General features: G+C 35.4%; 1 protein-coding gene across 1 annotated transcript; it reads left to right on the plus strand.

Annotated features, from left to right (window-relative positions):
- The first annotated feature begins 15,769 nt into the window (after positions 1-15,769).
- On the plus strand, positions 15,770-19,550 carry LOC109004423 (pyruvate decarboxylase 1-like). The gene is made up of 7 exons (XM_018982962.2): positions 15,770-16,689; positions 16,755-16,918; positions 17,287-17,848; positions 18,041-18,129; positions 18,238-18,355; positions 18,607-18,795; positions 19,154-19,550. The coding sequence occupies exons 1-7, from the start codon at positions 16,237-16,239 to the stop codon at positions 19,334-19,336; spliced, it is 1,758 nt and encodes a 585-aa protein (XP_018838507.1). The 5' UTR covers positions 15,770-16,236; the 3' UTR covers positions 19,337-19,550.
- The last annotated feature ends 69 nt before the right edge of the window (positions 19,551-19,619 follow it).

Raw genomic sequence — 19,619 nt, forward strand, 5'->3', positions numbered from 1 at the left:
TCCCAAAATTCTCATCTCATATTCTTCTTAAATATAATTCAAATACAAAATTTTCAAACTAATCATTATATGAACTTTTTCGAATTAATCATTACAACTTTTTCAAACTTTTATGCACATGTCGACATGATTACAATTCACTTGAGGGAATTGGATTGAATATATTAAACTGAGTTGGTATTTACCAAAAACATTTGATTGGACTGGGGGATCCTAGCTAGGAATCTCTTGTTGAAAACTTGGTGATCTATTAATGGCATCACAGTGCTGTTTTCATGTGGTCACCATGATCTTTTTCTTATATGATTAGTAGGGAATAGTCGACAAAGCTACGTACGGAAAGTGCTTACAAAAACATACTTAAAATCATTCGATAGTTCTCTTTGGAATTTCTATTCTACCCACTAGCTAGGACTAATTTAATTAAGAATATTCAGTACAGCTGCTATATATATCTATATATATAACACCTGCATATGTTCAGGTTGAGCCCATACATACTATTAAGCTTAGCAATTTCAAATCCTAAAGGCTGAAGATCAGTGAAAATGGATAAGTTGAGAATTTGTGTCCATCTTGTACTAGTATCGCTTTTATTCTTGAGGTCTGAAACTCGCCATCTTAGTCCAAACACGGTGGGTAGGAACCAATTATCCGGGTTATTGCCAGCATTGATCAAAGGTGACAAGGAAAGTACGCTTCAGGATCAGTATCATGGGTTGGGAAATGAAAACTCAATCACAGGCAGGTATAAACCCACACGAGAGATTCCGGGAGGTCCTGATCCAAAACATCATTAATTATATACATCAAGGTAAAGGAATTCATGAGATGTAGAGGCCGTGGGTACTGTACGTAGTTGGTATCTTATCTTGAAGTACTAGTAGTTTGATATGTTAATTTAATGAATAAACGTGTTTCATGAATTCACGTACGTACTCGGACTGCATGGGAAGTTTGTTTAAGAGCTCCTAGTCATGGAGTTCGAGAGTATCCATGATGTTTCATGTGGCTTTTGTACCATGATATATACATACATATATATATATATATATATTTAAATGATTTCCAATCTTAATTATGACTAATATTCTCCTTTATATATATATATATATATTAACATACAATGCAGCAGCAACGTATGATTAATTAATGTATATATAAGTACGATTAACAATTTAGCTAACCTAAGTATTGCTATTTTTAAACCACTTTTGGGATAATGATGGGCACGAAATAAGCATCCTTATTAAAGAAATATCGCTTTCCCGAGTTATAAAGTGCAGAAAGAATCCTATAAAAAAAAAAAAAAAAAAAGTGCAGAAAGAATCGCTTTCGTGCTGCGATCGAAGTGCACCAAAAAATTTGATCAGCTCATAATAAAATTTATTAAATTAACTAATTAACCATAAAAAGTAGCTTCCGGTCCAGGGCTGTTAATCATTCTCATATGACGCCCTTTACAGTAGTACTGTAGCCTGTAGGGGATCGTAGAACGACCCTAACAGATATAGCAGATAATTAAATTTGAAATTCTACATGCATCCTAAATATCTCGTATTTTAAAAATAAAATAAAGTATTACGAATGGAAATTAAATATTTTCCATCTTAAATATGTCATGGAGAAACCCCAATCAAATATCATATTTATTTTACATGACAAGCAGTACTTCAGTGATCTCCATGCAGCTTGTTCCTGTAATTAAACAATCCCTTTACGGCCAGTATATTAATTATACTTCCATTAATATTAGTGAAAGCTTCATGCATGTACCCTTTTTCTTTTTGTTTACGTGTGTGCACGCGCGTTTTCTAATTGGTAGCGTGGTTGTATACCTTCCTCTGTTTTGGAAAATTCGAAAATAAAAAAATTAATCTGAGAAACAGAAATCAGACATTTCCTAAATTTCTAAAATGGACATGCTCATTATTCATGAAGTACTCATTCATCAACGAGGATGTAAAATCAGTGTTTTAATCACAAGATCAGCGACTTGAATGGGAAAACACTACAACAAATTTTTGTTTTTGGGACGAAATGAAAATCGTCCCAAAATATGCTTTTTTAAGGGCGAGATTCAAATTTCATTTCAAAAAATTGACGGATGTCGTTATCCGTTTGAACGTAAAATTTTGTGTTCGAACGGAATATATTGGGATAAAAAAACTTGTCCCTAATTGATAACTTGTTTTACATGTCATAGTTTATAATTTCTCTTGCTAATATTTATAACTTCTATACAGGAGTGAATTTCTATAAACAAAACAAATAGATCGAATTTGATGATTTATCACCATGCAGGCTCAAGATATTTGCATCGCCTCTCTAAAAAGTTGGTAAATTTATTTTTTACTCAAGTTAATTGTTTGTTGTAGTCTAATGACTTTATATCTATATAATATTTGTCGTGTAGCAAGACTCATAGCAATTACGATCTGACAAAATTATATGCTGCATTATATATTAATTGTAATGGAGAGTTGACTCATCTCGATACCCATGAAAATTATGTAAGTATTATTATCTGTTTTAATTAAACTTATTTATATATTTGTAGCAATATTAATTATTTCTCTTATGTGTAGGAAAAAATGGTTGTCATGCGGGCTGAATTTGCAACTGATCAAAATTCCACAACAAGTTATGTGAAATTTTTTACGAAGGTTCTGTGTCCACGTTAGGCTACTTGAGGGGTTTGGGTCATTGCATCAAGCCTTCTAGCTCGTCCTCATCGTTCAGTAATGCCAACACATCTAAAGAATTAGAGGAAGTAAGGTCAAAGATCGAGAAATTGAGGACAAGCCAACATGAGTTAGCGGCCCCCTATGAGTTGACTTGACGATGCAAATGAAACAATAAGAAGAGCAACAAGTGGAGTTCAAGAGAGAAATATAACTCCAAATGTAGATGCTTATGCTACAATTCAGGTCTCCAAAAAACTAATTTAATTTATAGATCAGATTTTCAACTGTAAGCTCTTGTATTATGAAAATTATTGTTTTATTTAGTTGGTTTGCATTTATGAGACTACATTTATGATTGCTAAACATGTACTAATGTATTTTAAGATGTTATTTTTGTATATTCTGTTATCTATTAATGAGTTGAAACAAATATTATACTGTTCGAACACAAAAAAAATATTGTTTAAACAGTTAATAAAAACCAACCATTTGAACGGTGTAATAAAGACATTCAAACGTAATGCATAAACTGCGTTCAAACAACCATGGACAAATCAAACATTACATAACCGTTCGAATAATACGCTAAACGTTCGAACGAATTTGAATAGTAAAATGTTTAAACGTCAAAATTGAAGTTCAAACTATCAACTACATATATTTGAACATAAATATCTTTATTTTGAACATTCAACTATATATGTTTGAACATTATATATCGTTCGAACTTAAATTGTGACGTTCAAACGTAATACCGTTCGAACCAAAGTTATTCAATTGAACAAAAAATCTAACTTGTTCGAACCTTTAAATTTGATCGTTTGACCGACTTTCTAGGACAAAATTTTCAAAAAAGAATTCCGTTTGAACCTTCTGGGACAGTGATATTGGGATGAATTTGCGACCTTTTTTTTTCATCCAAAAAACTGTTTTGGGACTAAACAATATCTTTTTGGGACGAAAGAGACAAACCGTTATAGTGAAACCAAGTTTTGATAAACACTTCCAACGTCTGTATGAATTAAGGATTTGAGACCTCAGATCAACTTATACAATAATAATCCCTTTGAGACCCCCTGGCGTATATAATAATTATATAGTGCTTGTGAGACTAATTAAGAGCCACACATAACTCAAATTAAGAGCCACACACTCTTATCGAATGAAAAAACAAATAGTCTTTGCGTAAGTTTCGAGAGGGCACTTGGATTTTGCCCACATATAAAAGATGCTGGACGGGACATCAAGCTAGCCCACCAATATGATGCGGGTAAGGTGTGTGTATATATATATTAGAACAGAAGTATATATATATATATATATATATATATTTTTTTTTTTTTGAAATCAACGCAGAAGTATGTTGACGTTGTAAAGGAAAATTGTACTGTAATTATTTTTATATGTTTTGTGCATGCATGGACCACCAATATTAATGTTATGTATATATTAATATATATTAAAGTACTTCCGACCGAAAACGAGGAAGCCAACCATAAACCACCGGCCACTAATATATATAGTGCTGCATGCCTAGATCAGTAGTGCTGTTGTTTTTTTAATTTATTAGGTCAACGAGAAAATGAAAACAACGGCTTAATTAGCCATGTAGTGTAAGCGCTTTCCAAACATAGGAGGACAAGTTAAATCGATGCCTTCAATTTTCCTACTCTCTCACATATACATATTATATATATATATGGCCAAAACTCCTGACTGGATCTACTGCGCATGCATTCAGCTATATATCGATGTTACTGAACAAACGCCATTGGAAAATTATGAGAAGGAAGAACTCAAATTGAAGACTTCAAGCCCATGCAGTTTTGCTCATATATTATATATTAGCCTAATGGCAGCACTACACGATCACCTATATGGCATGGTACTTGTTATCAGTCGGCATGACTCTGTTTTATTGTGTCGAACGGAAATAAAACTCAACCAAAGATAAGAAGACAAACACCAGAAAGGCCTATAAATACCAGACGACCTGACCCTGCCCTTTGAGAACCTCCACACCAGCTCGATCGATCTTCTTGATCCCCCATATATAAGTTATAACCCTAATTGAGACTTGAGAGAATATGAAAAACTCAAGGTCTTGGTTGTGCATCATTCTATTGTTTTACTCACTTGCAGTGTCTGAACCTCGCCAGCTTTTTTATCCAAATTTTGGGACGAGAAATCCAACCACCAAAGCTTACCAACCTGCTGCAGTGGCCTTGCGTGTCAAGGAACTCGGGTCGCTACTCAAGGCCGGAACAGCCAAGAACCCGCGAAGGACTCAACGCATGAGTCCAGGGGGCCCCGATCCGAAGCATCATTGAATAATGCTCAATTAGAATAACATAGTATCTTCTTGGGAAGATTGTTTTCGATAATGAATAATGTCAGTTCAAGCGGGTACTGTGTGGTCATGATGAGATGATCTCTCCTTTGCTTTTATCATTTGATCTTGAATAAAGTGCGCATAATGCTGTTGAAACCATGTATAACCAGTGCTCATATTCTAGGCGCTGTTGCGAATGGGATGTGTACGTACGTGATCCTGAATTTGATACCTAATTAATTATATATTTCTAGTAATTATTTTTTTCCATAGTTGGCTATATATAGTAAAAGGTTAAACAATGCAACCATATTATTATAATTATTTTTTTATTGCTATATATTATAAACTACTGAATATATAGATCATGGTGCTCTATGCATGAATATTGGAATATGATTATTGGGGAATTAGTACGGCTTGGGGATATGCAAGCTTATTAATATAGCTTCTTCATTCATTCTTAAATCTTATAAAAAGGATGGTGGCAACTTTCATAGTGCTTGTGAGTAGGTACATAGCATGATCGATAAATGAAATTGTTAACATAGCTAGGGACCAATTAATTAAGAAATTAAAAGAGTGAGATAGGCAGACAGAGATTTGAAAAAAGTTATATATATGTTAAAAATAAATAAGGATGTCAACTAGTATGCTAATGATCGGTCGATCGATGAATGAGTACTGCATATGGCAGGGATACACTTGGGCTGGCGAGCAGGAGCTCAATATATCTCCCATGATTCAATTAATAAACAAACGTACATGATATTGATCTGCATATTAACACTGACCAATACCAAAATCAAGGGTTGCTAGCTAGCAGGCTAGGATCCAAAAAGAAATGTGGAGGGTTTAGATTCTTGGAAAACGAAGATATTCTCAACAATTAAAACGCCATGCATATTAATGTTTCGAAATTGATGTGGAAATAAGAAAAGAAAACAATTTATCTAAGCCAACTTTTGCTGTCAAGTCCATTGCATGATCATGACTTCTCCATATCCTCAAGTGTAATATATATCTGATTCTATCAGGAAAAGGTTGGACTTAATTTACGGGAAGCCTCGAACAATAGGAAGTTTCTTTGGTCACTTGGAGTTGCAGTACTGCATGCTGAAAAAGCCAGGCCGAGTCTAGTACGCATGCATGCAACTCCTCCATTCCCAATAGCAGAAGTAGAAAAACCAAGATCAGGAAGCTCCTCGATCCATTTTGCCGAACCTGAGCATCTAATATATCATGCACCACCATGATTTACGTGTTGATGACAAAAAAAAAAGAAAAAAAAGAAATCAAGAAGTGCATGCAAATTGAAGAGTGGCCGAAAAGAAAAGTTGGAATTCAAGAGGAGATTGTCCTCAGTTCAATTAAGGGTCCTGGCCCCAGGCCAGGCTAGCTGTCTAATGCTTAAAAAATATATTCAAACTAGGTTGCAGGCCGTTGACATTACTTTTCTCATCGTTAAGAAGATAGGATCACAAGGCTTACGAAAATGACCCACCCACAAGCATGCATGAAAGAAGCTGCAATATTGCACATATATTGCGCTATCGATTATCAAGGCCCCGGCCTTCGACCATTGCATTAGATGATCATGAGTAAGATAAGAAAATTAAAGAGACGAGCTTCGCGAAGCTTAATTATGCTGCTTAATTATAGATATTACTTGCTAGTTATAGATATTATATATAGGGAAGATATATATACATGGAATGGTTTTGGCCGATAATCGATCAAAACGACACAGTTAACAAACCTCAGATTGAATAGGAAAAAAAGAACATGTAGATTTCATTAAAACATGAATTGATCATGAAGTATCTCCAACATGAAAGTATAAGTTGATGATACATATCTTAATGCATGCACGCGTTGATCAAATGTCATTTAAAGCAGCCGCTAAAAACGCTTAATTAACGAACGAAAAAACTTCTTAGAGAACGGTGTCTCGATGAGAGAGAGAGAGAGAGAAAGAGGCAGCATGTCTCCAGAGCCCATGCATGCATGGTCATGAGTAGCAACGATGCATGGCTTGAATTAAGCAACATGCAATTAGGGTCAGTGTAATTATCCTTTATTAATAATCTCTTGATCAGGAAACTCGATAAATGATAAAGTCTTTTAGTTATTTTCGTAATATTATATTGGGGAGTTATTTGTTAATTAAATTAAAACAAAACCTTACTATCCAACGAATTAAACCGAAAAATTATAAACTGATCGAATAGCTATCTAGCTACACTTAATTATTATATACGTTCTTGATCTTAGTGCGGGTGGCATATAGTATTTCAATTAATCAAAGGTAATGAATAGGAATTTGATCCATGCATTAATCACGCATGCATATGCACTGGAGGCCACTAATATTACATGAGTATTAATAATTTAATACAGTACTATCATCGAAATGCTGACAATGCTGTGCTTATCTATCTTACTTGCCGGCCGTCACCAGCATTAAGATCGAAGCTGTGGACACTACAAAATTGTCCCTTTCACTTTTTTACACTAAAACCAAGTTTTTCTTTTTCTTTTTAACGGTCTTAGTGCTTATCCGTGCATGCGATCGATCAGGGTCATCATGATCTGGTCAATGGACGTGGAATATTGATTAATATATTACAGCTTAAAGCTAGCCAGCGATGATTTTTATTTATTTATTTTTGAAGCCTCCCCAATCTCTTCGCAAGAGAAGCAGTCCGCCGAAAGGTGTTTATTAGAAATAATATTTGAAACGAAACCCATGCAGAACGACAAAGCTATAGAGTGATGATCAGTCGCGGATCGAGGACCTGACCCACGTTGACAATCATTTTATCCTTGCTAGGTTCGCTATATATCACGATCATCTGATTTCCCCTTTCATGTAGAGGGTATCTACAGGTGCATGTTACTCAACTAGGTCAGCGATATATATATATATATATATATATTACCAATATATAATACCATATTATATATATATAGCACGTATTCACTTCGTACATATATATGTTCTTTATTTAATTGATGTTTTCTAACCTCTGTTTTGAGGTACAAAAAATAATATGTTTCGTACTATATATATACTTTCTCTTCGTTCTTGAAAAAAGAAGGCTGCAGCCTGCATGGATTATCGGCTTAATTAGAAAACCAAAGGTCCAAAACAAATAGAAGCTGACCATCTCGCAAAAGTGAATATTAAAATTAAAGCTCGATATATACCCATGCGTCTAACAGCGTTAATGTTGTAGGCTTGTAGAATGGGTACTTCACTTTATATCTTTGATGGTGGTCTACTTTTCATAGATATTAATTACAGAAGCTAGCTGGTTCGATATCCTTGAGATAATGGGACTGAAAGAAGGGCACGTAAACGTTCTATGAATTGTTATTGAATATTGCTAATGTTCCCAGCTAGCTTGCACGCCTGTCTAATATTATATACAAGGTCGCGATAATAAGCTGGAATCCAAGTAAGTGCCAACTACAGCAGAATCCATGGGGCCTCGATTCTCTTTTTCGTTTTTTTTAATATGCATTTGACCTTAATGATAGCCTCCAAAAGTACTTCTGACTTTTAAACATGAACCGCCGGGCAATAATAATTTAATCCAGAAATAAGCCCTGATGATCAGGCCAGTAGTTGCCCATAACATGATCAATATAGCAAGCAAAACTTGAAAGAAAAATCAAGAAAGCCTTGTATATTCTCAATTTGTGAGCTCTACGATAGCTCATCTCGATCGAGTATTACCACACCGCACTACTAGATCAGTACGTTTATAATTTGCTTCTTTACTGATTAAGCTGATCACATGCATGGATCGATCATACATCGCAGCGATACATGAGTTAGATACTATTAGAGATCAATCAGATCAGACTAGAGACCAATATATATAATACATGATGAAAGGAGTTCGATCTGTAACAATATTAATCATAAAGCATTTAAGTAATATTTTCTAAAGGCACATGTAGGCATTTTCGGTAAACGGCTCTTTTTTTTTTTAATATTTTTTAGGATGGCTCTAAAGCCACCGCGCGCTGGGAGCTCCTGCTGGGGCTCCCGATAGTACATTTTATTTGTTTTGCTTTTTTTTTTTTTTAACATGTATTTTTTAATATTTTTTTAAAAAAATTCAAAACATTATTAAAAAAGACTTTCTTAATAATTAAAGGTATCCCTCGAACTTATCGATTCCGAGCCATCATGATTCATGAAGATATCGTGACATGATAAAGCGGTACTGCCCGAGAATTTTAAAAAAGTAAGTCAACAAAATTCATATATAGACTCACTAGTTAAAAGAAAATATAATGATACTTCTAAATTAATAGAACTTCCGTGTATATATATATATATATATATATATATATATATATATATATATATGCTCAAACAATGGATTGACGCTTGTTTTCCATTTTTGTTCTACAACATTGACTCGATCATTTGTTCCCCGATATATCAAATGTATCAATTAACAATATTTATTTGTAGTTTCCAGTACTCTGAAATTCTTCCAGTACTCCGGCCAAAAATTAAGAAACAGATCAGAACATCATTCGATTGATCGATTCTCAATTAGAATCATGTTATCAATCTGTTGAGGTCTGTCTTTCCTATGACGTCCTGTATTACCCGTGGAATTAAAGTAGATCCCATGATTAGGATTCTACAAGCCGCAAAACAGAAGGTAGCATTCATAAATTGGAAAAGCAATTAAGCATAAAGCAGACAACATATATATAATGCAATTTAACAATCAGCGGGCGGAGTTTTTTTTATTAGCAACCATTCTCCAGGATCATCTATAGTGGGCAAGACACATTTGGACGTGGGGCCTTACTTCTTAATGAAAGCTATCAAACAAAAAATAGTGAGCTTTTATTATATTATTGCACAGATCATCAGGCCAGCTTCCACATCTATGCAATTTCTATTGTTAAAATTTGATTTATTTCCACGAACTGCCCAATTAGAATTTACATGTACACATGACTACACATGAGCAGTACTGGACGACAAGATCGAGTGATCATATAATATATACATGGACATGAATCTATATATATATATATATATATATATAATATAGCTAATTATCAATGCAAGAAACTAGAGGAAGGAGGTAGGACTGAGAAGATAATATATATATATATATATATATATGAGCTACTGTAAAGATTTAAAATAAAAAATAAAATATACCTCTTTTAATTAATTTAAACTAGAACAAGTGATGATTTCACATAGTATCAGAGTAAAGGTCCTGAGTTCGAGCCGTAACTCTAGACTCTACACAAGCGAGCTTTTTTTTTTGTTCATGAGTCGAGTTCAATTCGAATTTAGCTAAACGAGTACCGAGCAGACTATTGAACAGACTGATTCATTTATAGCCCTACCTCCCATTATTACTTGTGAAAGAATATTATTGCACCCAATATATAATTTTCCTGTTGAGATGAAAGATGAAGACCTTTGACTGATGATTAACAATTCTCAATACCCCAAGCTGAAAGTAGTTGCTTGGTAATTACTGCCCCCATCATCAATTGCAATGATAATACAGCTGGCCTTTTAAGTTTGTCAAAGTTACCTCTAAAGTCGCATACTTTCGTATTATAATTCAACCATGTGCTTTTTTTTGGCTATGCTCAGATCATTATTGCTGTCTATGAACAAACGTGGATCTCGATATTAATTAATATTGTAAGATCTTTATGGAGTATTTATTTCTTTTCGAATTGTTAAGAGTTGTGTAGACAGAGAATTATAGAACGTCGCAATGATCCAAAACAAATAAACTATATAATTGAGTGATGTGTATGAGAACAAAGATGTGTATTAATGTAAATATATTTATAACTTCGTCATTATCGCTCTCTTTTTATTAGTTCAATTTTAATCGTCTGCTTCTTGAATTGGTGAGAAAGAAAGAACAAGAAAATTAGCCCATGCGTATAAAGCAATGAAAGGCAAGAAACTATGATCTGCCTTAAATATTGCTGCTGCTTTGAGGTCTTTGGGCTTTCTGTTTGGGCCTGCCCTCCGTCTCTCTCTCTCTCTCTCTCTCTCTCTCTCTCTCTCTGTGATCTGGAATGGTTCACATGCAAAGATCCCTTGTTAAAATTATAATAATTCATGAGATCTTCTGATACAAATTATATATTTGTCGGTTGATATTTGATTCTCTTCATGGTAGACTTGTTCCTCGACAGATAGATCGATTTATGAGATCACCTAATTCTCTGCTAAAGAAGATAATTAATATCAATCCTTGTTGCGGGTTGTCGATGACAGAAAATTTATAATATAATAGAAATATTTCTGAAATGGAAACAAGAATTAGAAGAGAATGAGAGGAAGTGATTCTGAAATGCAAAATAGCTGGTAAAAATAAGTAATTTTTTTGTACTGCACAATATCTTCGTGAATACTCTTATTTTGAGTTTTGAGTTGAGATGATAATTTTGAGTTTTGTTTTAGTGTTTAAAATATTATGTTTTAGTATTATTATTGTTTTAGAATTTGAAAAAATTAAATTGTTTATTATATTTTGTATGTGGATTTAAAAAATGTATAATGATGAGATGAGATGAGATGAAAATTTTGTGTCTCATCCCACCCCCAAACCTGCCCTGAATTGAAACATGTTTCTATTTATATATATATAAAAAATCATCGTAGAAATAAGATACGATATATATATATGTCTTGATAATTATCATGAAAAGATTTGAATAATAATCAATTATCTCTAACATTGGAGGATGATATGTTAGTAGACGTTGTTGATCGGGATTAATTATTATTAGTAGCTTTCCGATCCTTATATAATTATATCATGTACTTGATTATTTTCTTGTTAAACTGGATCGTGAGCATGCAGACGTGGCTTGACTGATGGATTATTTATCGATTTCTAATTTCTTGGGACAAGAGTATTGAATAATTAGTGCTGTACGTAGTTGATTGGGATTAGCATGCTGATCCTTTTGTGAGGGTTTATGCATGTATGATATATCCATCACAAGTTATTGCATTTCTGTTTGACTACGCATTCACAAACTAATATTGTAAAAAAAAAAAAAAGTTATGTGAAATATTCAAACATCAGAACTGGATTTTTTTTTTTTTTAATACCTAGAGAAAATCAATTAATATATATCTTTATATTCCTCAATGCAATGCAGCAAATATAGTCTTTTGCGGGAAAAAATATTTCCACGAGCGAGTTTCAAATGGCCTCAAATATAGCTTTTTTCGACAGGTTATGACTCGCAGCAAATCAATGGTGATCAACGACATTGACAATTTATGACCAAAATGTTTTGCGGCAAGTATAAATTGACCATAATAGAGAATATATACTGTTGAAATAGAGAGACTATAGTTGAATATAACCAAAGTAAATAAGAAAATACAATGAAGAATGAAATATTCTAACCTAGCATAATTACAAGAAACTAAGAATATTATCATAATATTCTAAGGATATTAGGCATAATATAAGATACATACATATATATATATATATATGTATGTACACACACTAACATCCCCTTTCAAATTCTTGGTGGCGAAGTCAATTGGAGTTTGGAAACAAGATCACCAAATCGACCAAGTGGATGTAATTTCATAAAAATGTCAGCAAGATTATCTTCAAAGGGGATTGAGTGTAACTCGGGGACATCATGCTAAACATGATGGTAGATGAAGAGACAATCAACAGCTCGTTGATTTTATTAGTATTCCTAGACTGCGCATTACATATTCGAACGTAGTGCCTAGAGAGTCTCCAGCTTCAGGTGATGGGGAGACGACAGAGGACGACAGATCAGCTTATACAGATGAGCTTAATACCCTCGCTGATCAAGAGATGAGGGAGTTTATTGTTGGTTCAAATGCTTCTCTGTATGATGGGAGGAAGTACATCAAGTAGACAGATCTATCTACTTTCTTAAAGATCATGAACTTGATCATCGCTAATAATATTGATTTTCGATAGCACACGACAGAGGTTAGCATGGATTGGGCGAAGCTTATGATACGCGTCGCTCGTGGCGTTCTTATCGACTTAATGAGTTATATATTCGATAGGACTCGATTAGAGGCTCAATAGATTTCGACGGATATATTGCCATACAGTATCATGATCACCCAATTTCTGCTACATGACGGGGTCTTGCAGATATTGTCGAGCGTATCTAGGAGCTGATGTGACCGATCAACAACTCTACCTTGTCACAAAGCATTGGACACTCAAGACTTTGTCTTTGTGGTCCTATTCCAGACTCGATCGATACTCAAAGAGATGGACACCTAGGAGATCGTGGAGTATTGGCCGGTGAGACATCCATGCAGGTTGAGACATCACGCACAACTACTCATGAGGAGATGATTGATATAGTGGGTGCAGAGATCAGTGGACAAACATCAGCGGTGATTGATGCGGGGCATACGGGGATCCGTACTACTATGTCTGACTTACGTACATAAATTAATGCTAGCATCTCTAACTTACGTACAGAGATTAATACTAACATCTCTAAGTTACGTACATAGATTGATGTTATGTCTGCGACTCAGATCACGATCAGTACTCTCGACTGACAAAGCCAGAGACATGCCTAGTTGCAGTCGAGGATGTGTGCAGGTTGTTGGGATCTTAGTAGTTTCTACTTTTTATTTACATTTTTTTTTTCTTTTTGGTATGAACAATATTTGGTATTTTGTAAATTTAATTAAATTATGAATTAAATATTTTTTTGTCTTTTCTAAATTAATTATTGATTTCTATTATTTAATTGCTAACTTTTATATAGATTAAATATTTATCCATAATTAAGTAAGGTATTTTATACTTAGAAAAACAATTAAGGTATTTTGTTGCCATCAATAATGGTAAAAATTCTGTAACCATTCAAACGTAATATTTCACGTTCGAATGTTTCCAATCTCTGTTCGAATACTTTATTATACGTTCGAACTCTGATAACTTATTAGGTTGAACGGCATAATAATATGTTCAAACGGTAAGTTAATGTCCCGCTAAAATTATCGACTTAAACTGCCAATTTCCGATTCGATCATATATTATGTGTTCGAACATTGATTATCATTAACATTCGAAAGTTTTGTATGTTGTTCAAAAAGTAAGTTAATGTCCCACTAAATTTATTGACTTAAACTCTGCTAATTTCTCGTTCGATCATATATAATATTTGTTCGAACATTTATTAATGATCTTGACGTTCAAGCATTGTTTTATGATGTTCAAATGGTAAGTCAATATCTTGCTAAATTTTATCACTTAACATGTCAAATTGTCGTTCAACCATATATAATTTTTGTAAGAATGTTTATTTTATTTTATTTGAACCACGTTTATTTTCTATCACGTTTGAACGGTTAACACCTTCTATCGTTTTTTAAGAACAAAATTTGAATTTCATCCATACATCTCATTTTTTGAGATGATTTTTATTTTGTTCCAAACAAAAATATCCCAAAAATAAATTTTTATTGTAGTGTAGACTGAAGATAAAAAAAATCCCATACTCCCACAAGGTAGATTGGGCCGAGTGAATTGGGCATTTTTAAAAAAATCTACTCAATAGTCCTATACTTACATATTTGCTAAAGAAAAAACAAATAAAAGAATTATTCTAATCCACAAATGTACGGTGTAGAGCTGTTAATTAGTTATGGCAATGGATACGTACGTACAGACTACAAAGCCTTGAAACCGACGCCATGGTTAGCTGTGATCTTAGGATTATATATATGGTTAACTGTTGAAGCACACGACAGATTCTGCCGGTTGTTCGCTCTAAATTGTCTTCATCTTAACCAAATATATATTTTATTCTTCTCACATGAAAAGAGAGGCAATGAGTTCACAGTTCCCAATTAAGAAATCGAAATAAGTCATGTCTTTTAGGCAAATTATACGTTTATCCGATAATTAAGTTGTTGTTTAATTGATAATTGTCTTCATCTTAACAAAATAAATATTTTACTCTTCCCACGTGAAAAGCAGCTTGTTAATTAATTAAAGAAATTGATATTTTATTCTTCCCATTACACGAAAAGTCCGATAATTGTCTTCATCTTAACGAAATAAATATTTTATTCTTCCCACATGAAAAGTTCGATAATTTTTTTTCATTTTAGCGAAATAAATGTTTTATTCTTCTCACATGAAAAAGTACATACAAATCGAAATAGGTGTATTTTTTTTTAGTTTAAACGACCTACAATTAATCATCTTATAAGCTAGACTAAACCAAACACAATGGTTAAGAACTTAAGCTAGTAAAAATAAAATAAATTGCAAATAGAGATGAGAGTGATCATCAACGTGGTGGATGCCATACATATACATATATATATAATATGTACAGTTGCATCTTCGTTGGATGAGCGAGGTTGTTTTGTCCTTGTCTTTTTGGATGTCTTTTGTTTATATTTCTTGTCTTTTGTTGTGAACGATTTTCCTCCGTAAGTAAGCTAGATTAATAAAGAATGGAGGTGCGGTCCTCCTTTACATGAAAAATAAAAATAAAAAATAAAAAATGCATCTTCGTTGTCTTTTGTTTAACAATAAAAGATTTAAAAGCTAGCTGGGTCCTGCATGCAGAATGAACCATGCATGCAGGATATCCTGTGATCTGTTTCCAAAGCCTAATTAAGAATCTATATAATAATTCATCTATAAGTACTGAACATAAACTACTTACAAATTACCAGGAATCCAAAACCAGACATACTACGTACCCACATGATCGATCGATCTGATTTATTGGGATCAACTGCAAGTCTTAACGTTAAAACGAGCCCACAAGAAATACGTATTATAAGATATTAGTGAATCTATGCCCACACCGAACTCTTCAGAACGTTTTCTCTTTCTTTTTCTTTTTTTGTATAAACTGTGTTGGATCTCAGAATCATGAGAAACCAGCTTTTATGAACTGGATGCAGTATTATCAATAACGACCCTGCAACCAATCGCACCTCTCTGTGCTGATCTCTCTCTCCCCCCTCCCTCCATCTGATGCTGCATGAGCCTTCTCATCCTCACAACATCTACCACGTTTAATTTCCATAAAGCCTTTTTCCGGCACCGGCCATTTTGCCGAAATCAATATATATTAACACCATCAAAGCCAGTCAAAAACTCCAAAACCTGATTCATATCAAAGCGTCAGTTAAGTATCATGGAAGCTGCTAATCACATCGCTAGCGTGCCCGTCTACCCAGCCCACTCGACAGGAACGTTGGGGCGCCACCTGGCCAGGCGGCTCGTGGAGATCGGCGCCACGGACGTGTTCTCCGTCCCTGGCGACTTCAACCTGACCCTTCTGGACCACCTGATCGCCGAGCCGGAGCTGAACTTAATTGGCTGCTGCAACGAGCTCAACGCTGGTTACGCAGCCGACGGGTACGCGCGTGCCAAGGGCGTGGGCGTGTGCGTGGTCACCTTCACGGTTGGTGGGCTCAGTGTGATCAACGCTATTGCTGGCGGTTACAGTGAGAATTTGCCGGTGATTTGTATTGTTGGTGGGCCCAACACCAACGATTTTGGGACTAATCGGATTCTCCATCACACGATCGGGTTGCCCGATTTCTCTCAAGAGCTTAGGTGCTTTCAGACAGTCACTTGTGCTCAGGTAACTTGGGAAAGAAAGTCACTTTTATATACTGTGATGTTGGTTGGTGATGTGTAATGTTGCAGGCAGTGGTGAATAACTTGGATGAAGCGCACGAGCTGATCGACACGGCAATTTCGACTGCCTTAAAGGAAAGCAAGCCGGCTTATATTAGTATCAGTTGTAATTTGCCTGGTATTCCTCATCCGACTTTCGCTGGGGAGCCCGTGCCCTTCTTTCTGGCACCGACGTAAGGATTTTCTCTCCCTAATAGATTCTGGGTTTTCATTAGTTTTTCTGGACTGATCTTGAGCCGATATCGGGGTTTCATGACTTGGCCGACACATTGTAAATCTAACTTGAACCTAGATGCAACTGTAGAGCAGAGAAAGAACCTTGCTTGCTAAATCTAGCTCATGGCAAGTACGTGTACTAGATATGTACTTTCGTCCAGCCACATGGGATTTGATAAACTCAATTCCAAACCATGTCATCTCATTGTTGCCCAATTTTGAAGGGATCAAGTTTGAAGAGAGGATTTTTAGTTCTTTACAATCATTGGATTTTAGTTATATATTAATGAAGTGATCGCTCCTGATGGCCACACTCTTCATGCAGGGTCAGCAATCAGTTAGCATTGGAAGCAGCTGTGGAAGCGACAGCTGAGTTTTTGAATAAAGCTGTGAAGCCTGTAATTGTGGGTGGGCCCAAGTTAAGGGTATCAAAGGCGCAAAAAGCCTTTGTAGAGCTTGCAGATGCCAGCGGGTATCCAATAGCTGTTATGCCCTCAGGTAAGGGACTAGTTCCAGAGCACCATCCCCACTTCATTGGGACATATTGGGGCGCTGTCAGCACCAGCTTTGTTGGGGAGATTGTGGAGTCTGCCGATGCCTATGTTTTTGTCGGCCCCATCTTTAATGATTACAGCTCTGTTGGCTACTCCCTTTTGATCAAGAAGGAGAAAACAATAATGGTGCAGCCTAATGGTGTGACAATTGCCAATGGTCCTTCTTTTGGCTGTGTTTACATGGCTGATTTCTTGCGTGCATTGGCCAAAAAGCTCAAGGGAAACAGCACTGCTCTTGAGAATTACCGCCGGATCTTTGTGCCCCCAGGCATCCCTCTAAAATCTGAGAAAGAAGAGCCTCTAAGGGTTAATATTCTTTTCAAGCACATTCAGGTAGGACACAAGTATCACCAATTATAATTCATGTTTCTTTTATATTGGTTCTAATAGTTTGTTAAGGTTTTTGATATCTTGGGTTGGTTATTTTGAGCACTAAACACAATCTTAGTAGTACTCGATAATCCAGTCTCGGTGTCTTTCCCATTTCTTTGTCAATGTATGCTGCCGTGCCTATTGATTAAACAGGAGATGCTTGATGGAGACAGTGCAGTAATAGCTGAGACTGGAGACTCATGGTTCAATTGCCAGAAGCTCCGCCTCCCTGAGAACTGTGGGTAAGCCAGGGTTCTTCGTTGAACACCTTACTCCTTCATAACTAGTACTGCATATGAAATGTTTATCAGAAATCGGCTGGGTACCAATGTTTTATTTCGATTATTTAGGTACGAATTTCAGATGCAGTATGGATCTATTGGCTGGTCAGTCGGTGCCACTCTTGGATATGCTCAGGCTGCTAAAAATAAGCGTGTGATTGCTTGTATTGGCGATGGAAGTTTCCAGGTTAGGGACAATTTTCACACAAACCTTTTAACACATTTTTGCTGGTCGGAAGTAGGGATAGCAATGGGAAGGGCAGGCCAGGTACCTATTCCTGTCCCTGCAGTATCCACCAAGCAAAACTTTTTCTTGTACCTGCTTTGGGGATTTATGGGGATCATCATCCTGACCCTGTCGTCAAATCTTGCTATGGGATTTCTATGTTTTGGGATATAGAGCTTGGAAATTAGAAGAGTTCTTCATTTATATGTCAGGTTACAGCTCAGGACATTTCAACAATGATTCGATGTGGACAAAGGACCATTATATTCCTAATCAATAATGGAGGTTATACAATTGAAGTAGAGATTCATGATGGCCCATACAATGTGATTAAGAACTGGGACTACACTGGCCTTGTTGACGCCATCCACAATGGCGAAGGCAAATGCTGGACTGCCAAGGTAATTAGCATCCATTAAATGAAGTTCTTACATCTTATTGAGTATTTTGTTCATCGATCCAGGAAACTCGGGAAAATCACACGATTCACAAATTCTAGTCTTTAAGATGCTAAGTGGTGCATATATAAAATCCTAGCTAGTATTGAAGTGGCGATCTGAATGGATTAGTTAGAACCGGGACACATCACAAATATATACTAAACTACTAGACCCGGATTAATGTCCCGGTCAGATTCAAAAAGATCTTAAATAGTGCAGTAATTTTATAAAAAAAAAATAGTTAAACTAATTGCATGCTGCATGCTCAATTCGGTCCAGAAGTATATTCATGGATTCTGTTGGCCGTTATAAACTGCAGGTAAAAACAGAGTGTGAACTGACAGAAGCGATTGCAACGGCGACTGGAGAACAAAAAGATGCTTTATGTTTCATTGAAGTATTCGTGCATAAGGATGACACCAGCAAAGAGCTTCTGGAGTGGGGATCCCGAGTTTCTGCAGCAAACAGCCGCCCTCCAAATCAACAAGAAATAAATAAATAAAAAGGGTGTTTGGATAATTTATTTCTCGATCTGAAGTTGGTATATATCCTGACATCTGGTTCAGGCCAGGACATGTAGCAGCAGTCTAGTAGAACTACAAATAAGAGAAGAGAGGTTTGCTTGATTAATTTGAAAGAAAGAACCAGCTTCCACCAATCCTGTTGCTGGATCCTGCTTTCTATTATAACAATATTAATAAAGGCTTCATTTCTAATTCTAATGCTGCATGCATACAAGCATTGAATCATTTGGAGCAAACCCACCCACCTAGCCACCTACCTCA

The sequence above is a fragment of the Juglans regia genome, chromosome 3 (genome assembly GCF_001411555.2).
Source record: "Juglans regia cultivar Chandler chromosome 3, Walnut 2.0, whole genome shotgun sequence".
Lineage (NCBI taxonomy): Eukaryota > Viridiplantae > Streptophyta > Magnoliopsida > Fagales > Juglandaceae > Juglans > Juglans regia.